This window comes from Siphateles boraxobius, unplaced genomic scaffold, assembly GCF_051911475.1.
Source record: "Siphateles boraxobius isolate OS27281-9 unplaced genomic scaffold, OSU_SipBor_1 31, whole genome shotgun sequence".
Classification (NCBI taxonomy): Eukaryota; Metazoa; Chordata; class Actinopteri; order Cypriniformes; family Leuciscidae; genus Siphateles; species Siphateles boraxobius.
The window spans coordinates 2822438-2843772 of NW_027508931.1; the positions used below are offsets into that span (position 1 = coordinate 2822438).

The 21335-nt window shown below is 36.4% G+C and overlaps 1 protein-coding gene across 1 annotated transcript; it reads left to right on the forward strand.

The window, feature by feature from the left end:
- The first annotated feature begins 596 nt into the window (after nt 1-596).
- On the forward strand, nt 597-21073 carry lonp2 (lon peptidase 2, peroxisomal). Its single transcript, XM_077193341.1, has 15 exons — nt 597-943; nt 2432-2666; nt 3826-3957; nt 4090-4212; nt 4300-4463; nt 4676-4770; nt 8104-8362; nt 9951-10092; nt 13120-13270; nt 13469-13595; nt 14550-14677; nt 18514-18632; nt 19370-19577; nt 20188-20372; nt 20451-21073. The coding sequence occupies exons 1-15, from the start codon at nt 711-713 to the stop codon at nt 20670-20672; spliced, it is 2523 nt and encodes an 840-aa protein (XP_077049456.1). The 5' UTR covers nt 597-710; the 3' UTR covers nt 20673-21073.
- The last annotated feature ends 262 nt before the right edge of the window (nt 21074-21335 follow it).

Consider the following 21335-nt stretch of genomic DNA (forward strand, 5'->3'; position numbering starts at 1 on the left):
CTCAACCTTTTTAATCTTGTCTGTTTACACTAAAAAGTAGAACAAAAACTAGTCAATAGAATAGAATAGAATAGAGAATAAAATTTGTGATTACAGAATATTGCCAAAATGATGTTCTTCAAAAAACAAACAAAACAAACTCACACACAGACAAGCACACACACACACACACACACAACACACACACACACACACACACACACACACACACACACACACACACACACACACACACACACACACACACACACACACACAAAACAGTTGTTGAGGGGACCAGTTAAAATAAGAAATATGTTTACATATTGTACATTTTTACTTTAGCCTTTTTGGGTATTTAGCTTCGATTATTTTAGTATATTTTCAGTCATTTTTAGTCTTTTTAGCAGCCCCCTTGGAATGCCCCCTAATGGTACCGTTGGACATTGCTGGGCCATCTATAAAGATTCTATCCCTGCCGCGTGAATTTTAGCTCCCAATTTTTTTCTTCTGATTTTGCAAACTCGTCTAAATTTGGCCGCGTTCCGCGGGGTTTCACAAAAGTAGGCGTTTCCGTTTGCCTTCCAAAGATTGTTCTAGTTTTGCCGCCGTAGTTCCAACTTCCTGTTTTCATTTTTACCAGTCTGTCATACGATGAAGGCATTCCTTACACCCTTAGGTCACTGCGAATACAACTTTTAAACTTTAAACGTCTATCCAGCATTTGCACAATGTCATCCAAAAGTGGTATTCAAATCCCCAGCCGGCTGCCTCTGCTCTGTACTCATGATGGAGTGCTGTTACCCGGCTCGACCATGAGAATCAGCATCGACACGGCGAGAAACATGCAATTAGTGAAGAGCAGACTGCTGAAGGGGACCTCGCTGAAAAGCACCATCATAGGGATTATTCCTAACACTAGAGACCCCGAGCACGACAGCGATGAGCTCCCGTCCTTGCACAGGTGTGTCTGCGCTGTCAAGACTGCCAAACCCGCTGCAGGTCCAGTGTGATGTAACTGTCATTGCGTTTCGTTATGAAACCTTAGTCATTTATTATGCTTTTATATCACAATAAGTTACTTTTATTGTATTGTAAACTTTAGTTTATTATGTGTAACTTTGATATTTTTTCCGGAAACTTTATGGTAAACTTTCCATGGTAATGTATTTAATGGCAATGACTGACATTGAGACACTGCTTTGTATTCACTGAACTTTACCTTTGCTGGTTTGTAGTTGAATAATGTTCAAACATGAACCTACATGCCTGTTTATTATGCTAGAGACTAGCAGTAACAGTGTTTGTTTTCTAGAATAATCGTTGAGTAGCAGATGGACTTTAACCTTGCAAATCACTGCTCTTTCAGCGATCAATGGCTCTCCAGTGTTTAATGTAAAACATGGACATATAAGAAAGGAACACAAGCCTGGAACTCATGTAAATGTAACAAAAAATTGAAAGTCATAATATATAAATATATATAGTGCTGTGCAAAAGTCTAGTGCTGTGCAAAAGGCCACCCCCATCTTTGTTGTTTTAGCAATGTTTAAATTACCTCTTTTTATTAAGATACAAACAGAAAATACAGGAAATATGTAAACAAAAAGTTTTTAAAAAAATCAGAAAAATAATGGCTTCTTTAAGCAAAAATCATTATTTAGTGTGACCTACTGGATTTCTTCCAGTTACTCAGAGAAGAAACCGAGAAACCACTCCTTTTCTATTAAGAGAAATTAATAGGTTTCAGAGAAATACTTGCTACTTTAGCCTATAGACGCCATTTTTTTATATTTTTTTCCTGTTTTTTAATACTGCATACAAACAACCTGTATTTTCTGGTCATATTCCAATAAAGAGACTGTGAAATAATTATATATGTTCATTATACCATTGCTAAAAGAAACATCTAATGGTGGCCTAAGACTTTACTTTTACACAGTACTGTGTGTGTGTGTGTGTGTGTGTGTGTGTGTGTGTGTGTGTGTATATATATATATATGTGTATTCATGCATGTATTCCTTGATAGGTGTGCTTTATTAGGAGGAACACCTTGCTAGTATCGGGTTGGACCCCCTTCTGATTTCAAGACCTACCTTATTTCTTCATGGCATAGATTAAACAAGGTTCTGGAAACATTCCTCAGGGATTTTGGTCCATATTGACATGAGCATCACACAGTTGCTGCAGAGTTTTTTGCTGCCATCCATGATGCAAATTTCCCTTTCCACCGCATGCCAAAGCTGCTCTATTAGATTGATATTTGGTGACTGTGAAGGCCATTTGAGTATAGTGAACTCATTGTCATGTTCAAGAAACCAGTTTGGAACCTACAATATCACAAATTAGATTGGACAGAAAAGCAAAACTCAGGCCTCAATGCTTAGTTTAATCTATACTTCTGTCTTCAAACTTCTGTCTTTTAAAATGTGCTTCTGTCTTCTATCTCAGTATTGGCACGGCAGGACTGGCAGTACAGGTCGTAGGCAGCAACTGGCCAAAACCGCACTACACACTGCTCATTACGGGCTTGTGTCGCTTTCGTGTGACCCAGCTGCTGAGAGAGAGACCTTTCCCCATGGCAGAGGTGGAACAGCTAGACAAACTGGAGCAGTACACAGAGGGAGATCCGGCTGATGTAGAGCTGGGAGAGCTGGCACAGAGGTTCTATCAAGCAGCTGTACAGGTCAGCAGTGTTTGTGCTGTGCTTCTGTTAAAAGTCTATAAAAATAACTTTTTCCACAAGTCACAGATATTATTCACATGATACACCTGTGTAAAAGTTTTTGAAAGAGGTCTCTGCTCACCAAGGGTGCATTTATATGACCAAAAATAAACAGTAATATTGTGAAATTATATTCAGATCAAAGTAGCTGTTTAATTTTTAAAAAAATGTAATGTATTTTTGATGGCAAAGCTGAATTTTCAGCATCATTACTCCAGTCTTCAGTGTCACATGATCCTTCAGAAATCATTCTATTGTGCTCAAGGAACTTTTCTTGTTACAACCAGTACCCAAAAAATATTTTTTTGTAAAAGCCATGATACTTGAAAAATTTTTTTGAAATAGAAATCTTTTGTAACATAAATGTCTTTACTGTCACTTTTGGTCAGTTTAATATGGAAACTTGTTTCCACCACGTTTTATCTCACAAATCAAACTTTTTTTCTCGCAGTTGCGAGTTTACGTCTCACAATTCTTACTTTTTTTCTCAGAATTGCGTGATATAAAGTCAGAATCGTGAGATATAAACTCGTATAGAAAAGAAGTCATTGCATCATTTTTTTAAATTTTTGTGCCGGAAACAAGCTTCCATAAATTAAATGCGTCTATGCTGAATAAATGTATTAAGTTTCTTCAAAAAAAATCTGACCACAAATTTTTGAATGGTAGTATATATATATATATATATATATATATATATATATATATATATATATATAGTAGTATATGTATTTAATTAATTAAATAATTAATATTATTTATTTACCTACTTTTACCAAATACCTCTTTGAGGAATGATATACAACATTAGAATTGTATACATTTTTTGATAAATTCAAATAATGGTAATTGATGGCAGTCAAAGTTTAAAAAAAATATATAAATGCTAAAGATATGTTTAAAAAACAAATCAAAAACATCATTTTTTCATGACTGAAGAAAGGTGAATGGAATTGTGAGTGTTTTTCTCATTTGGCACCAATCATCTATACAATGAGTCATCATTTAAACTGAATGAATATAAAGGCTTCATTCTTTGCCAAATGATACAGAATGATTCATTGCACGTTGGCTTTTCATTCAGTGTATTGACCGTGTTCTCTGGCCTCTCTTTGTCCAGCTGGTTGGGATGTTGGACATGTCTGTGCCTGTGGTGGCTAAACTCAGGCGTCTGTTGGACAGTCTGCCTAGAGAAACCCTACCAGATGTCCTGGCCTCCATGATCCGCACTTCCAACAAAGAGAAACTGCAGGTGTGACAGTAATAAGGGTTATTGTGCACAGTTCTAGAGTCAGTATGACTTACATAGTCCTAGTGGGATCATGCACCATGTTTAAACCTAAAAAAATAAAATAAAATAGTTTTCTGAATGTGCTGTTGTCAGGTGCTGGATGCAGTAGACTTGGAGGAACGGTTTAAGAAGGCCCTTCCTCTGCTCACAAGACAAATTGAGGGGCTCAAGTTACTGCAAAAGACACGCAAACTCAGACCTGATGATGACAAAAGGGTAGGTCAACATTTGTTTCTCTTTCTGCACAGTCACCTTCCTCCACAACTTCCTGCTCTATCACAGAGTTCTTCTCCTTTCTCCTAGGTGCTGGCCATCCGTAAAGGTGGTGTGTTCCCAGGTCGTCAGTTCTCGCTGGATGAGGAGGTGGAAGATGAAGATGGTGATGACAATGTTTTGCTGGAGAAGAAGGTGAAGGCAGCAGCTATGCCAGAAGCTGCACTGCGTGTGTGTCTCAAGGAGCTCAGGCGGTATGTGCTGGTAATTTTAGATGAAACCACATTTCAGAGTTGCCTTCGCAATAGACAGCAAGGGACTTTTCACTGACCAAGTTGTTTTTAGACGGATTAAAATGAAGTAATTATTTTTACAGTTTTAATTAATGGCACATTCACGACTCCCCCTGCTGAGCTACATCCTATCTGGGTCCTAAGAGAAAGAATTATTTATTTATTTTGACCAGATTAAAAAAGATGCCACAGTCCATGCCGGAGTATGCCCTCACCCGGAACTATCTGGAGATGATGGTAGAGCTGCCCTGGAGCAAGACCACCACAGGTAAGGAAGCTTTCTCAAATAGAATGAAATTAAATGTATCTGTATTTTTGTATACATGCATTTTTAGTTTTGGAGTTAAGTTTCCAACTATTTTGGAGTTAAGTTTCCACCGTTAAACACTAATGATTAATTATTACAACTATTTATGTACAACTAAACTATTTTATATAGTACTAAATATAATAAAGTTTGTAGTATAATATATTTAAATTAAAGCTGCATTCCGTAACTTTTTTGGGTTAAAAATGATCCAAAATATTTTTTTGACCAAGTACATAACCAGCCAGTGTTCAAAACTATTTGCTTGCCTTAGCTCGATTTAAAACCGTAAGCTTGTTATAATGTTTTTAATTCCAGTGGTACTGGTGGAATTCAAGCATGTCTTTGCGTTATTACGTCACATCTGTGCACATAAAGAAGGAGTCTCGGCTAGTAGGCTATATTGCGTGTGAGGATGTTGGAGGTGGAGATTTATAGCCTTTTCTCACAGCACTTGATATAATTAGAACTTTGATGGCGGATCCAGAAAGGTTCAAACGACAATCACCAGTGACAACTGGAGATTCACCCGTTGTAAAATGCAAAAGACTTTGTTCGGAGTTTGGAGTGGCTACAGAAAAAAAGAGACTGCAACCGGGCACATGCGAAAACAAGGATAATATCGGAAGGGCATTAAATGTAGTCACACAATGCTGATGTTTATTTTATTAACAATTTGAGAACAAAGTATAATTTGCATGGTTTGACGTGATATGATAAGCGATAGTTAGATTCAATCAGTGCGATTTACTGCAATGCTTTTTTCCCCTTAGTTGGTCAGAACAAAAGTGGTTACTTATTTGTTCAGATGACATTTTCCAGTGAAAATTCTTATGTTGGTCATACTTCCAAGAAGTAGAATCTGTGATTCCGAATGCCATTATCCACACCGCTTGGTGACTGACAGCCGCACATTCTCTTCAAAACATTGGATTCATCCGCGCAGTGCCGTGCCGAGGCACAACCCACGTAAAGTTGATCATATTGCGAATAACTGCAAATGCAGATTATTTCAGATTAAGTCAAAGTATTTCATTATTTATTGTAGTATTTCTGCCTGTTAATTGCTCCATACATACATAAACGTTTAAATTAAAATTATAATTACAATTTGTAATTGTAGATATATCTAAATTACCTATGCTATTTTTTTTACCAATGTTTTGTACACTACAGTTCAAAGTTTGGGGTCTGTAAGATTTTTAAATGTTTTTGAAAGAAATCTCTCATGCTCATAAAGGCTGCATTTATTTGATCAAAAATATAGTAATTATAGTACAATTAAGATAAACTATTTTTTTTATTTTGATGTTTTTAAATGTCATTTAAAAACTCCAGTCATCACTCCTGTCTTTAGTGTCACATGATCCTTCAGAAATCATTCTAATATGCTGATTTTGGTGCTTAAAAATCATTATCAAAAGAAAAGGACTTTACCAAAATCATTTCTCTTATTATCAATGTTGAAAACAGTTGGGCTGCTTAATATTTTTTAAAAGGTGATGCATTATTTCCAGGATGCTTTGATCAATAGAACGTTATTATTTGATCAATAGAACGTTATAAGAACAGCAGTTATTTGAAATAGAAATATTTTGTAACATTATGAATATTACAACAATTTTAATTTAATTTAATGTAATTTGTGAATAAAAGCATTAGTATATTCATTAAAAAAAATTTGACCCCAATTTTTGAACTGTAGTTTGTGTGTATATATATATATACAGTATATATATATGTACTAAATGTTTAATAAACTTTTTGAAAATGATTTTAAAGAAATGTAATAGTTTAATTAAATTTTCATTTACAAAAACAATTTCTAATTTAATCCAAAAGCTATTGTCTTGAGATCTCCTCCAAATATTTTTAATTGTTGATAACATTTCTGTAACTTTTAATTAAGCTTTTCATGTAAAATCAGTCGGAGAGTTTGCTTACACCGCTTAGCCATCAGCAGAGGGAGACTTTTACCACATTTTGTGAACGAATTGCTCAGTCTACTGTAGTGGTGCAGAGGCATTTGAGCTGTTTACACATGTTATTCTTGTCATGTTGTTCATGGCCACATGAGGGACTCTGAGAAATCCAGTACAGTACATGATCTTGCCAAGCATAGCTAGAATGTTAGACCATATGTTGAGAAGCATTAAACACCTTTCTATTCATCCATTTTCTTTTTTGTTTTCTGTTATTATCTCATGTGCATGATTGCAGCTATTTCTTTTTGTTTTACCAATTTTACTGGCACACTTTAAGGCATGTAAAAAAGTATATGCATTATCTACTATCCTAAGCGTATAGCTTGCCTTGAAATAGGATCTCTGACTATCTATGAAGAGCTCAAACAAACATGCGCATGTGATTGAATGCTCTCATACACACATCTCTGAATTTCCCTCGCTAGATGTGTTACAGACCTTGGGGCTGGAATTCTGCTGGGAAAGCCTCATGTACATGAAGTGCATTTCACAGTCGTTTAAGCTCTGCACTCTAGGGTCGGACAGCATTAGAAGAAAACTGATTTAGTGGTTTAGATCAGCGACTGAAAGCTGGGAATAGAGAGGTCTGCCCTTACAGGAATCTTTTCCTGTAAATGCAGAATTTGACGATTCATGATTTGTGAGAACCATAAAGAAAATTCTGTGCCCAGTTTAAGTTTACTTTATGAGACAGCTGCACATATGTCTGTATCTTATTACATGAGGTAGTGGAGATGCATATGTCTTTGATAAAATACTCACATTCCTTTCCCAATTTTTACATCATGCGTGGAATCAAGGGCTACAATAACTGCTTAGGGTCTGCAAGATTTTTTTGAAAAAATATCTTTTATGTTGACCAATGCTGCACTTATTTGATCAAAAATACAGTAAAAACAGTAATATTGTAAAATAGTATTACCATTTAAAATAACTATTCTACTTTAATATATTTTAATATAATTTATTCCTTTTATTCCTTTGAGTCTTCAGTGTCACATGATCCTTCAGAAACCATTTTAATATGCTTATTAGGTGCTCAAGAAACATTTCATATTATTATAAATGCTGAAAATAGTTGTGCTGCTTAATATTTTTGTTGAAACTGTGATACATTTGTTTTTGATAAAAAGTCCAAAAGAAAAGCATTTATTTGAATCTTTTGTAACATTATAATTGTCTTTAGTGTCACTTTTGATTAATGCACTGCATCCTTTCTGAACAAAAGTATTCATTTCTTTAAAAAAGATATCCTATTATACACATTATTATTTTAACTATATAACACGTTTCATTGTTATCTACTTAGATTGCCTGGACATCCGTGCAGCGCGGGTGCTCTTGGATAATGATCACTATGCCATGGAGAAGCTGAAGAGGAGGGTGCTGGAGTATCTGGCTGTGCGGCAGCTCAAGAGTACCCTTAAAGGGCCCATACTGTGTTTTGTAGGACCCCCCGGTGTGGGGAAGACCAGCGTTGGGCGTTCCATTGCTCGCACACTGGGTCGAGAGTTCCACCGCATCGCCTTGGGGGGAGTCTGTGATCAGTCTGACATCCGTGGCCACAGGTAAGAAGTCATCATAATGGTAGGAGACTCAAAGTCTGATCCTCAAACAGGCATGGTACATGATACATATAGTCTCAGTGTCAGACTGCTTTGAGGAAGAAACTGTAGTTGGTCATTATACATGCAGGTCAAGTCTTTTTGTCAGCTGTTCTTGGCCAGAGTAAGCTGTGTGGACCAGACTTCATGCTGGTAGTAAAAAGTCTGACTGCACGAAAAATACACACCTCCGTGCAAAAGTGTGTATTGTTGTGCATGCAAATTATGTTATGCTCAACAAGGCAGCATTTATTTGATAAAAAAATACAGAAAAATTAGTGAATTTTCAGCATCATTACTAGTCTTATGTGTCACATGATCCTTCAGAAATCATTCTAATATGCTGATTTGGTGCTCATAAAATAGTTAATATTTTGTGTAAAAGTGATAAAAAAATTTCACGAATCTTTGATGAATAGATGTTCAAAAGAACAGTATTTATTTGACAGACTTTTTGTTTTATAACAATGTAAACGTTTCCACTGTCACTTTATCACAATTTAATGCATTCTTGCTGAATAAAAGTATTAATTTCTTACAAAAAAAACCCCATAATGACCTTAAACTTGTATACTAAATAAACAAAAAAAGGCTATATTTCCACCGCATTGCTAAAACCCTGTGACCCAACCCTCATGTTACTGTGATTAACCCGGGTGTTAGGTTACTAATTCAGTACGTCCTTCAGACGTTTAAACCTCAAGCCATTCAAGATTTGTTTTGGAATCAAATGGTGAGTCACAATCAACATGTGAAAGCATGCAGTGATATAGATGTGTCAGATTGAGGTGTCAGGCAATGATGAACCCGTGATGTAGTGACCCTTCAGTGACGAGAGAAACTTTAAACCTTGACCTGCATTGTGATTTCTTTTGATGTTCCCTTTGATCTATAGAAACTAGAAGGTGATAACATCATGACACCCTGCAGGCCAGGACGAGCCTCTTTGTTTTGTGATTGGTCAATGTCAAACTTCACACTGTCCTATGGAAAATGTGTCCTCTTACGAGACCTTTCCCCATTTGTCTCTCCACAACACATTTCAAGAGTCTGCATTAGTTTACTACAGTAGAGTGTTTAAAGTTTAATGACAGTCTTACACCCCCTAATGACTGTAATTAGGGCACAACTCCATCCTGTCTGTCTTCGTATCCTGCCTATTTGGTAGTTCAGAAGGACGAAATGCTACAGTTTACTGTTTTCGATCCCATCAGATGCACTCAAGCGCCATCCAGCAAGCATTGTCAAGACGTTATTCATTTCATTCATTCATTCATTCATTCATTCATTCATTCATGTCATTTTTAATCAGCTACGCAGCCCACCAATTATGTTCCAGGAGTAAGAACACCTACTGACAACCAATAGTACAGCGACCTGAATAGAACTGCATCAAAACAGTTGCAAGATTATGATCTTCTTCTTTTTTTCTTTTCTTTTTTTTACACACCTCAGTCCTGATACAGACCTTTTTTCCACTCCATCTTTTACCTCTCCCTCTCGCTACTTTTTTTCCCACTCCAACTTTATCTCCATGTGTCTCCGTCCTCAGACGCACGTACGTAGGTAGCATGCCTGGCCGCATTATAAATGGACTGAAGACTGTTGGGGTAAACAATCCTGTCTTTTTATTGGACGAGGTGGACAAACTTGGGAAGAGCCTGCAGGGAGATCCTGCTGCCGCCCTGCTGGAGGTGAGAGAAACTACATGTAGGTTACAGAACTACTACGTGCCTTGACCACAGTCTCACACTTCAAGAAAATCTTAATAAAAAAAGTCAAAACATAGGGAACTATGAAAATAAGGTTTTCCTGGATGGATGGATGAAGGGAAGGATGAAAGGAAGGAAGCATGGATAGAGGATGGAAGGCTGGATGTATATATATTTAAGGCTAAAAAAAAGTTTTAAAAGGCACTCAAGGGCAATATTGGCCTTACATTAGTGTATGGTAGATGTACTGTGATATGATTTCAAATTGAAAAACTGGAGATGGAATGGTGTAAAACCGACAGATATTTTTGACAGGGCAGGTCGCTCTGTTCCAGTATAGTACTCACTGCATGAAAAATGTGTTCATGTGGGGTCTACAAGATCATTTTGCATGCAAGGTTAGTGCTTGCATACCATAGGTTGTAGTTTGTTGTACTTTTTGTACACAAGATCACATACACATCACCATTTACAAAACACTTGATTGCACATGAGCCAGTTTGTTTCGACTGAGATAAATATCCAAATATGTCCATGCATGCTCTGAACATCTGTGTATCTGATTTTATCTCTTGGCATGACGTACTTTTACAATTATTCAGAGGGAGAGAAATGTATTTTACAATTTCACCACAGATCAGCAGTCTGCATCATGTAATCAGAAGATCGCCACTAAAAAAGCATCCAGGGAGTGACGTTCATCTCCTACTGTAAAGCATGTGAGCCCTTTCATTGAGCTTCAGATAGGATCTTGAGATAGGAAAGTTCATCACAGGGCGGACGTGACATGACAACAAGCTCTGCAGAAAGCTCTGTGATTTAGTTTGTCACAGGCTGAGTGTATAAATGCTTTATTTAGGGCAGCATTTCAATATAAATATTTTAAAGGCAATTGTTTATAGCTATAACGATCTTGTTTTAAACCCTTAACCCCGAGTATTAAAATTCGGCACATAACTCATCTCATGTGTCATACCTCATGGTGCATCTCGTAGAGGTGTTATTACTTGACTAAAGGCCCGTTCACACAAAGGCTCATTCATCCGCTGGGAAAAAAAAATCGCTCTGAAAGTGATTCCAATGATATCGTTCTACTGTGCCATTATAGTAATAGTTGTGGTTTGGACTTGGACTTGGCTTTTCTTCTTAATTGAGAATGATTTTTAAAACCCTGTACCGCTGCTAGCCATTTTGGTGCCCTAAGCATAATTCCTTTATGATGCAATTAAATACTCTTGTTCAGCCTGTTTTGTTATATACATCCCTAAAAAGTGCCTAATAATATTTCTACACTGAAATAATATCAGCATTATAATTATTATGACTATGATCTGATGATTGATTTTTCATTAGGCTATTTTTGGTGCCCCCTCAGCACAGCGCGTGATGCGCGTGGTGGGAGCGGCGGCGCTGTTAAAACCTTATTATGGTTATAGTTATCGTCCTTGGTGTGAATGCTTCTTTAACAATCAAGACTTATGATATCCCTTTTTGCCAGTTTTGTCAAATACTATTGTGGTTGTGTAATTTAATTAAATATGTGTAGATTTAAGGTGCTGTCACATTAGCGAAATTCTGTGGGCAAAAAGATCTATTGTCTGTTATCAATAGTTTAGTGATGTATGAAGCACATCTCACACAGAAGTTACTTTCAAACCAAGCAGTGTTCTAATGGTTAACGTGATGAATTTTGAACCCGCTGCGAAATTTACATTGGGAAAACTTTTGCCCTCAAACAAAATCCCTTGTTTTGCTTGTGAGTTAGCAGTTTGAAACATACTCAATTAGTGAATCAATCAAACCACTAACAGACTCCTTCACTGAACATTTAAAATAGGCATTTTTCAGATATGTCTGATTCAAAATAAACTGGGTATAATCAGGCCATGTAGCCATCTGAAAATGATTTTTATTATTATATTTTATTATAATATTCTAAAATATTTTATTTAATAATATTGTGGTAGCCTGGAGATATCATATTGTATAGACATGGATACTCAAAAGACAAGCAGTATTAACTTTTCCTTCATTGTTGTTGTACAATGAGAATGTGATGGTTGGTCGGTATGATATTTTTCCCGCCCCTCCTTAACTGTGATTGGACGACAGGGTAAAAAACTTACAGATAAATGGTGCGTTCAATATGGCTGCTCAGTGCATAGTGAAACTCAGTGGTGCAAACAGTACTATCTATCCTCTATTTGTTTACATGATACTTTGGCATTATCTGTGTAAAATGAAGCTTTTTTATGTATTTGTGTTCCGAAAGAACAAGCACAGCAAAGGTTTGTCTGGATGCGTCCATCTTAGTTTTCCGCCCTGTGTCCTGGAACGCGGTCAACTTGGGTGTGACGTCATTCCCAGCTCCGACATCTCTCTTCTAAGTAAATGGAATGCAGAAAAAGATTAAAAAAATAATAGTTTACTTTGCGGCTAGCTAAACAAGCCAAGCGCAATATTTAGACAGAGTAGACACTCTGCTGGCTCCCATAGCAAACTATTGAAAAAAGCCGGCTTGTGTAGAAATGCTTATGTGAACACTCGCCCTTACCATGATAAAGTATACTTCAGATGCGTGAGCCATCAGTCAGCTTACTGACTGAATGTTGATTTGACAACATGCAATTAAAGATTAGTAATGGTGTTGTAAATAAAACATTAAAATATGGTTTTAATAAATTGGTTAATGTTTAGCATATTAATAACAGAGTGGAAGGGAAACTTTGTTTTGAACTTTATGATGATATGTGAATCCTTAATAAAACGATAAATAATGACCGTGTTTGTTTTGTCGATGTACCATCCAGTGCTGATTCTAACAGAAGTGGTTTGAGCAGCCTGTTGCTATGGCTACCTCCTCAGGCTAGAGCAGTCAAAATCATGAGAATCATGATTGAATTATCAACAGTTCATCATGAGGTCTATTTGATGTGCACGCTTGAACTTGTAAATCTAACTTTTCTGTTAATACCTAAATTTGTGCAAATGATCTGTGGTCATTTTCAGGTTCTGGACCCGGAGCAGAACCACAGCTTCACCGACCATTACCTCAACGTGCCATTTGACCTCTCGCAGGTCCTCTTCATTGCCACCGCAAACACCACGGCCACCATCCCCCCTGCCTTGCTGGACAGAATGGAGGTCCTCCAGGTGCCAGGTCAGAGTTCAATAGCAGACAAAAAAACACAGCAGGACGTGGCGTTGATGATGCGACCTTTTTAGTGATTAATTCCTGACTATTTTAACATGAACTCAATTAAGTCTATCCTACAACTGAGCAGATGGTTTTGTAGTTGAATACTTGATTAGTTGATTGTAATTTGTGTTCTGAATAACAGCATGTGTGTCTCATTAGGGTACATCCAGGAGGAGAAGGTGGAAATCGCCCATCGGCACCTGATCCCTCATCAGCTGGAGCAGCATGGGCTGACCCCTCAACAGTTACAGATCCCACAGGACACCACACAGGAGATCATCAGCAAGTATGCACACACACTTTTGTGTTTTAAAGAGGTTCAGGCTGATAACCGCACTTTTAACCCACGTGGAGGACAGAAGGACAAGATTCAATTGTTCAGGAGCCGTCATTGTCAATTAAGAACTAATCACACAAACTAACAAATGAATCCCTCACTCCATCCATACACTAGTATTCTGGTATTTGTAAGTTAACATGCCATATGCATTGACTCCGAATGGTGAATATATTGGTGATATATGATCAACAGAATGAGTTTCTTTGTAATCACCAATAAATCCACTGTTATGTAAAATAAAATAAATAAATGTGTATATATATATATATATATATATATATATATATATATATATATATATACAATTTTAAATATATATATATATATATATATATATTTATAAAAGTATACATATATATATATATATATATATATATATATATATATATAATGAATGAATACATTTATAAAATTTATAGTGCTGTCAAATCGATTAATAACATCTAACATAAAAGTTTGTTTACCTAATATATGTGTGTATATTTAAAATTGATATATATCATATATATGTTGGTGTGTGTGTGCGTGCGTGTCTGTACAGTATATACACACACTGACATATATACAGTATAATGTATATATTATAAATTCAATAATATATATATATACATATTATGTAAACACATACTTTTATGTTAGATGCGGTCTCCTCCTGTAAACTAGATCTTCTGCTGTCTCACTCTCTCCTTCAAAACCATTTCTTAAGACAGGCTGCCAAACTTCTCTTCTAAAAGTCTGTAGTCCACCAGGGATCGTCAATTAGAGACATTTGCACAGCAAACTAATTAATTACCTCAGAGGTTGCTAATTTGGGGATGATTATCTGCTAAAAAGCAATCAATACATGGCCCCGGCCCAGCAGTAAATGACAGAAAGATTTGTGTGTGAATGTGTTTGTAGGTACACACGGGAGGCAGGCGTGCGCTCTTTGGAGAGGAAGATCGGGGCCATCTGTCGAGCGGTGGCTGTGAAGGTCGCTGAAGGTCATAAGGTCTCTAGAGCAGAGTCCCCCACGGAGCAGCTTGCAGGTAAAAGTGGAATTTTTTTCATCTCACACATCATTGTAGTTTATGGCTGGAATTACAACAGCTCCCCCAGGCTCTGCTTCAGTCGTAGACTCTGGATTGATTGTAGTAGCCTTTGGGCAAAGATAAAACTGTGCGTCCCAGTGTGTTCTTGTCTTTGATGCATCCCGTTGGCTATCTCCACCAACAGTGAAGTCTGATTGGATTAAAATACTCTACCACAATAGTTACACATTACGTGGTAAGTATGTTCTGATTGGCTAGGATGACACTTTGTGCAGTATTTTGCTTTCTTTGAGAACAGGGAAATGTACGTGTTGCTGGAAACTAGGCTTGCTGTGATAGTCGCTGTTACACTGCGTTCAGCCGCACACCGTAATAGTAGTGGTGATATTATTTAGTATAGTAATAAAAATAATTTAGTTCAGTTAGAGAACAGACACTTTGATTAATTAAAAACTGAACCCATCTGCTCAAAGCAGTGCACAGATCAGCAGGAGTAAGATTTCATTTATCACATGACGAGAGTGAGGCGAGCTGACTGATGAGATGATGGTGGAAGATTTGGTTTCAAAGTGAAATGTTTAAGCACCTACAGTATTTGATAGGCGGCACTACCTATGGGAAAATGTCATCATCATCACATCCCTACTGGAAACATGTTGTATTGCCTAACTATAAGGGGGGGTGGGGGTGGATTTCTTTTAATCATATGAAATTAAACAAACTTTTTGTTAAACAACGTGCTGCACAATGAGCTTTAGCCTACTGTTAAAATTAAACATGGAAGAAAGTATGTGATTATTACTTTAAAAATAAAGTTTATATTAGAGGTATACAGACCAATAGTGGATTTTACCGATACCGATATTTAGGTTTGACCGTACATGCCGATAACCGATATTTTTTTGAATGGATACTGGATTAAAAACAAACTTAACACTCCAAGTAAAACAGTGCTGAACTGAAATGTGCCAATGAAATAAATATATAAATATGAATATATTAAAATGAGAAGTTTAATATAATTTAAACATTACAGGTCAAATATGTGTTTCTGTAGCTAAAACCTAGAAAATATGTAAATTTCATAGGTAACACTTTGCAAGTCCCATTTGTTAACAAGGATGTATTAGCTAGCTTTCATTATGCATTAAGCAATATACGTTTTTACTGCATGTATTATTATTTGAGCAATACAACTGTACCTTGATCATTCATGTTAGTTCATAGTACATTAAGGTAATAACAGATCAAATACAAATTAAAACTCAATTTAAAATGTATTACTAAATGTTGAAATTAACAAACTAACATTGAATAACACTTTTACAACATTTATTAACCTTAGTTAATGCTAAAAATGGAATCTTATTGTACAGTGTTACCATTTCATATAAATCCAAAGAGTTATGCTTAAAGAAGATGGCCATATTTAAATATCTGCAAAGGCCAGAGCATTGAAATTACATAAATGTAGACCTAAATTACATGTATAGTCTCTCACCTTTTTTGCTTCTATTTTAGATCACTTGATGATTATCTAATCAAAATAACACTGTTAACAATAACAGTGATAAAAAAAGAGCTGAAATCGAACGCGTTTCTGATTTGTTTGTTTCTGTTGGCTGCATTAACATATCAATGTTGAGAAAGGAAAACAATGGTAGGGGAAACACTGCTTACTATGAAACAATATTCAAAAATATTAAATTACAAAATTTAAATGAGTCAAAAAATCTGGCAAGATTTAGGCTCTTTGATCTCGCTTGGCCATTTAAAAGGTTGTAGTAGTTCCCCTTGTGTCGGCTCCACCCTGCTATTTAGATATATTATTGGCATCTGTATTGTCCTTAAAAATCCCTATAATGCTGGACCACTAGTCTCGCAGCTGGTAAGACACTTTGTAAGGATGTATTTAGCCTAATTCAAAAAAAGAATTCTCTAAGTGTATCGTGCTTCGCTCTCCAACAGCAGCAACTCAGGAATGGTTTAGTATTCTCCATTCTGCCATATACAGATGGCTGACTTCAGCACAATCCATAACACATACTTACCCTTGCTGTGCCACACAGACAAAATCAAGTACACACTACCTCTAGATGTGTGTTCAGACTAAAGAGCACGTGTAGGAAACCCACGCTGAGAAAATATCTAACGTGCAGTCAGTAAAACTAGTCTCGCACATTATGAGAACCTCAGCACACACATGCACATATTGGTCATCAATCTCTCTAAGCACGGGCCCCCAGAGGGGTGGAGGAGGGTAAAGCGTGCTAACAGACGGCCTTAGAACCCCCTTTCACCGTCCCACTGCAGCTGCTCCTCTGTAACAGAAGTAACAGCACAGCCAGTTAACGCTCTGTTTAGAGTCTGATTTACCCCAACTCTGTTTCTCAATCCTATCCTGCATGACCCATGTGTGAGATGAGATTGAGAGAGACTAGGGTCGGGTGTTCTTTTTTGCTTTGCTTTATTTTGTATTCGGTTTCTCAGGCTCTATCTGCTGCTCGCTGTAGCAGGTGTTATTCCTAGTCTTTACATCATGACAGCTGTCGCATGTGCTTCCTGCTGTTATATCCACTCTCTCAGTACATTTCGGCCCTCTTATGGTTTGCATTAACCTCCTAAGTTACAGGGAAATGAAAGAATCAGTTCGTCAGGTAGCAGAAAGTCTGATGCTTTTTAAAGGTGTACTTTTTGTTTGTGAAACACTATTCAAAAACATGATATGGAATATACTGTGGATGCAGCGTCAGGCAAAAGTTTTCAGTTACTAATAAATAAAGCAAGTAGAATTTGGCTGGTCATGTGACCAACATGCATGTCCTCATGAAGCATCCTGCTCCATATAACTGATATAAAAATGCAGCAAGCATTATTCATTTTCTAATGTGTAAATTATATTAATATGAAAATAAATACTTGTAATTAAAAGTACTGTACTGATTTCATCGTTATATAATATAATATAATATATTTTCTTATGTTTAAATACAATAAAAGTGAATGAATGAATTTTGTTTGTCATGGACTGTCTTGGTTTACGTTAATAGAAAATAAGGTGGAGAAAGTTAATTTTGAAAAGCAAACTTTTTTTCCTAGAAAAATGTGCACTGATCAATCATGTACATTACATTAAAAACTTAAAAGACAATTTAATTATATCTTTCCTCAGAATGGCATATGCTATTTCCTTCTTTGTTCTTCAGAACACGATGCTCCTCCTTTGCATGTCATTAACAGTCTAGTCACATGACTTGTGGGCAGCATGGGGCATGTACATAATTGTATGTCTTGCCAAGGGCTAATACACAACACTCGCTTTCAGAAAAAGACACATAAACATACTCTGTAAGTAAATACACCCTAAAGCAGCTTTCCTTATTACATATGATATTAAAACATATAGTACCTTTTTTTTGTATCCTCCCAAAATGAAGATAGCACCTGCTCTCCGCCTTAGCTGGACCCCTGTGGCATTTTTCTACAGCCTATAATTCTCCATTATTTCAGACAGCTCTCTTTCTTGCATTTTCTTTTCACTTTCCCCCCTCTGGCCTCAATGTCTGTCACCTTCCTTAATGAAAAGCCTCAAATAGACATGATAATGGAAGTGTTGGTGCGATAAAATCTTATAGTGCTTTTTTCCCCTCTTGCAATTCACTTTTCTAAATATGCTTTTATGTCTGCTTAAATGGAGTTTACTTTTAGTTCATGAAATGTCAAACCTCTTTTACATTGACAACAGTTTTAAAGGTTTAAATAGAATAAAACCCTAGAATTCCAGCAAAGTTTTCACCAGTTTCCCACCTTTTCTCTCTGTCTATATCTTTTAGACCAGAATACAGAGAACATGGTGGAGGATTCTGGGATAGCGGCACCTCCAGAGATGCCAATCGTTATTGACCACATTGCGCTTAAGGATATTCTTGGGCCGCCACTCTTTGAAATGGAGGTTAGTATTAAATAAATGCCAGAAAGCTTCTTAGTTGTGTCCCAAATGAGGCACTATACACTATGTACTCAACTGTGTAGTGTATGCACTTTATATGGTTATTTTGTCAGTCTTAAAGTGCACTTTTTCTTTTTGGAATTTTCAGTGTGAGCACTATTTATACTACAAAATGGTTACAGCAAAGACATTTATAATGTTACAAATTATATTTCAAATAAATGCTGTTGATAAATGCAAGATTGATAATAATAATTATGAATATCTTTTGAGCATCAAATCAGCATATTATGAAGGATAATGATTAATGATAATGAATAATGATTTCTGAAGGATCATGTGACTCTGAAGACTGGAGTAATGATGCTGGAAATTCAGCTTCGATCACTGGAATAAATTGCATTTTAAAATATATTCAAATAGAAAACAGTTATTTTAAATTACATTATCTTAACTTATTAATTACAAATGATATTTTATTTATATATATATATTATGTATATATATATCATAATATTTTACAATTTTACTGTTTTTTAGTTGTCGTCGTATTTTTAATCAAATAAATGCAGCCTTGGTGAGCAGAAGAGACTTATGTTAAAAACATTAAAAATCTTACCGATCCAAAACTTTTGACTGATAGTTTATATATATATATATATATAATTTTTTTTTGTTTTTTTTTTGGCATGTTCAGATAAGCATGTGAAGTGTGTAATCAGAGCTGTATGTGTTTGTAGGTCTCAGAGCGACTGACCCTACCAGGTGTGGCAATCGGGCTGGCCTGGACTCCTATGGGTGGAGAGATCATGTTTGTGGAGGCCAGTCGTATGGAAGGAGAAGGTCAGTTGACCCTGACGGGACAGCTGGGGGATGTCATGAAGGAATCTGCCCGTCTAGCTATCAGCTGGCTCCGCAGCAATGCCAAGACTTACTTCCTCTCCAATGGTAAGTAATAGACTAGTCATACATATGTATACCACTGTTCAAAAGTTTGGGTTGCATTTATTTGGTAAAAAAGTACAGTAAAAACTATTTTTCATAATGTGTAATATTATTACATTTTAAACCGACTGTTTTCTATTTGAATATATTTTAAAATGTAATTTATTGTTGTGATGGTAAAGCTGAATTTTCAGCATCATTACACCAGTCTTTATGATACTTCAGAAATCATTCTAATATGCTGATTTGCTGCTAAAGAAACATTTCTTATCAATGTTGAAAACAGTTGTGCTGCTTAATATTTTTGTGTAAGCTGTAAAAAATAATGTCAGGAATATAAATAGCATTTATTTCAAATAGAAGTCTTTTATAACATTGCACCACTGCCACTTTTAATGAATTTAATCCATCCTTGCTGAATAAAATATTTTGAAAGAAAATAAATAAAGAGATTACTGACCCCAAACTTTTGTATGGTACTGCACTTACAGCAGTCATTTATAGACATAAGTTGTGCTTGACTTGGCTTTTAGTTCAACCACATGTTATGTTCATAGTTGACAGAGCGAGACTGATTTATCACAATGTTTGTGTTTGAATGATGATGTTGTAGGCAGCGCTGATCCTCTGGAGGGTACCGATATCCACTTGCACTTCCCGGCAGGGGCCGTCACTAAGGACGGACCCTCCGCTGGTGTTACCATAGTAACGTGCCTGGCCTCACTGTTGAGTGGGCGTCTGGTGCGCTCTGATGTGGCCATGACTGGAGAGATCACTCTGAGAGGACTGGTTCTGCCGGTGAGGAACCTTAAACCGTTCATCATCAGAGATGTTGCATGTCTGAGCTGTCATGATATGTCTTGTCTCTCTACACAGGTAGGAGGTATAAAGGATAAAGTCTTGGCTGCTCACCGGGCCAATCTGAAACGCATTATCATCCCCAAGCGCAACGAGAAAGATTTGGATGAGATACCAGCCCATGTGCGAGCTGATCTGGATTTTGTTTTCGCCAGCACTCTGGATGAAGTCTTGAATGCGGCCTTTGATGGCGGCTTTCCCTCAGCTGTCACTCAGCCACAAGTTGTTAGTAAACTCTGAGACTGTAGTTGCTAGATATGAAGACCTTTTTTTTTTGCTCATAGAGGAAGTTGAACACTCAGCACTTAATTTGTCATCTTTGTGCACTTATCAGCTTTAAGCGCTTGTACTCTAATTCATTGATTTAATAACCTCTAATTTAATAATAGAGGACTGAGTATAATTTTGTTCCTGTAGAACTGACAACAAAAGTTGATCTGATAACTTTGAGCTGCTTATGCTGTTGATCATTATACTAATCCAGCTTTATTTTACTTTTTGAAAGTTCTTAACTATGAAGGCTGGAATATTTTAACTTTGTATGGTGCCAGCTAAGTACAATTTAAAGGAATAAATTTGGTCTTTGAAATTTAGGTTAGCATCAAATAATTAATGATAAAATAAAGTGTCTGTACAAGAAATTTTTCTAGAATTGTTTGCACCTTCAAACCATCATTCTTCCTTTGTGTATGAATTTACAGTCGCCATTGAATTATAGTGATGATCATTCAATAGCATAATGGTAAAATAGTCTGACCTTTTATATTTAGTTAGATCAGCATTTTTAAACGCATCAGTGGCTGTATTCACAAAACATTTTTACCACTAAGAGTTCTCCTAAATAGTAGTAAGAGAAGTTCTTAGGTAAGAGTTTCTTCTGAAAACCTATTCACAACGCTTCTG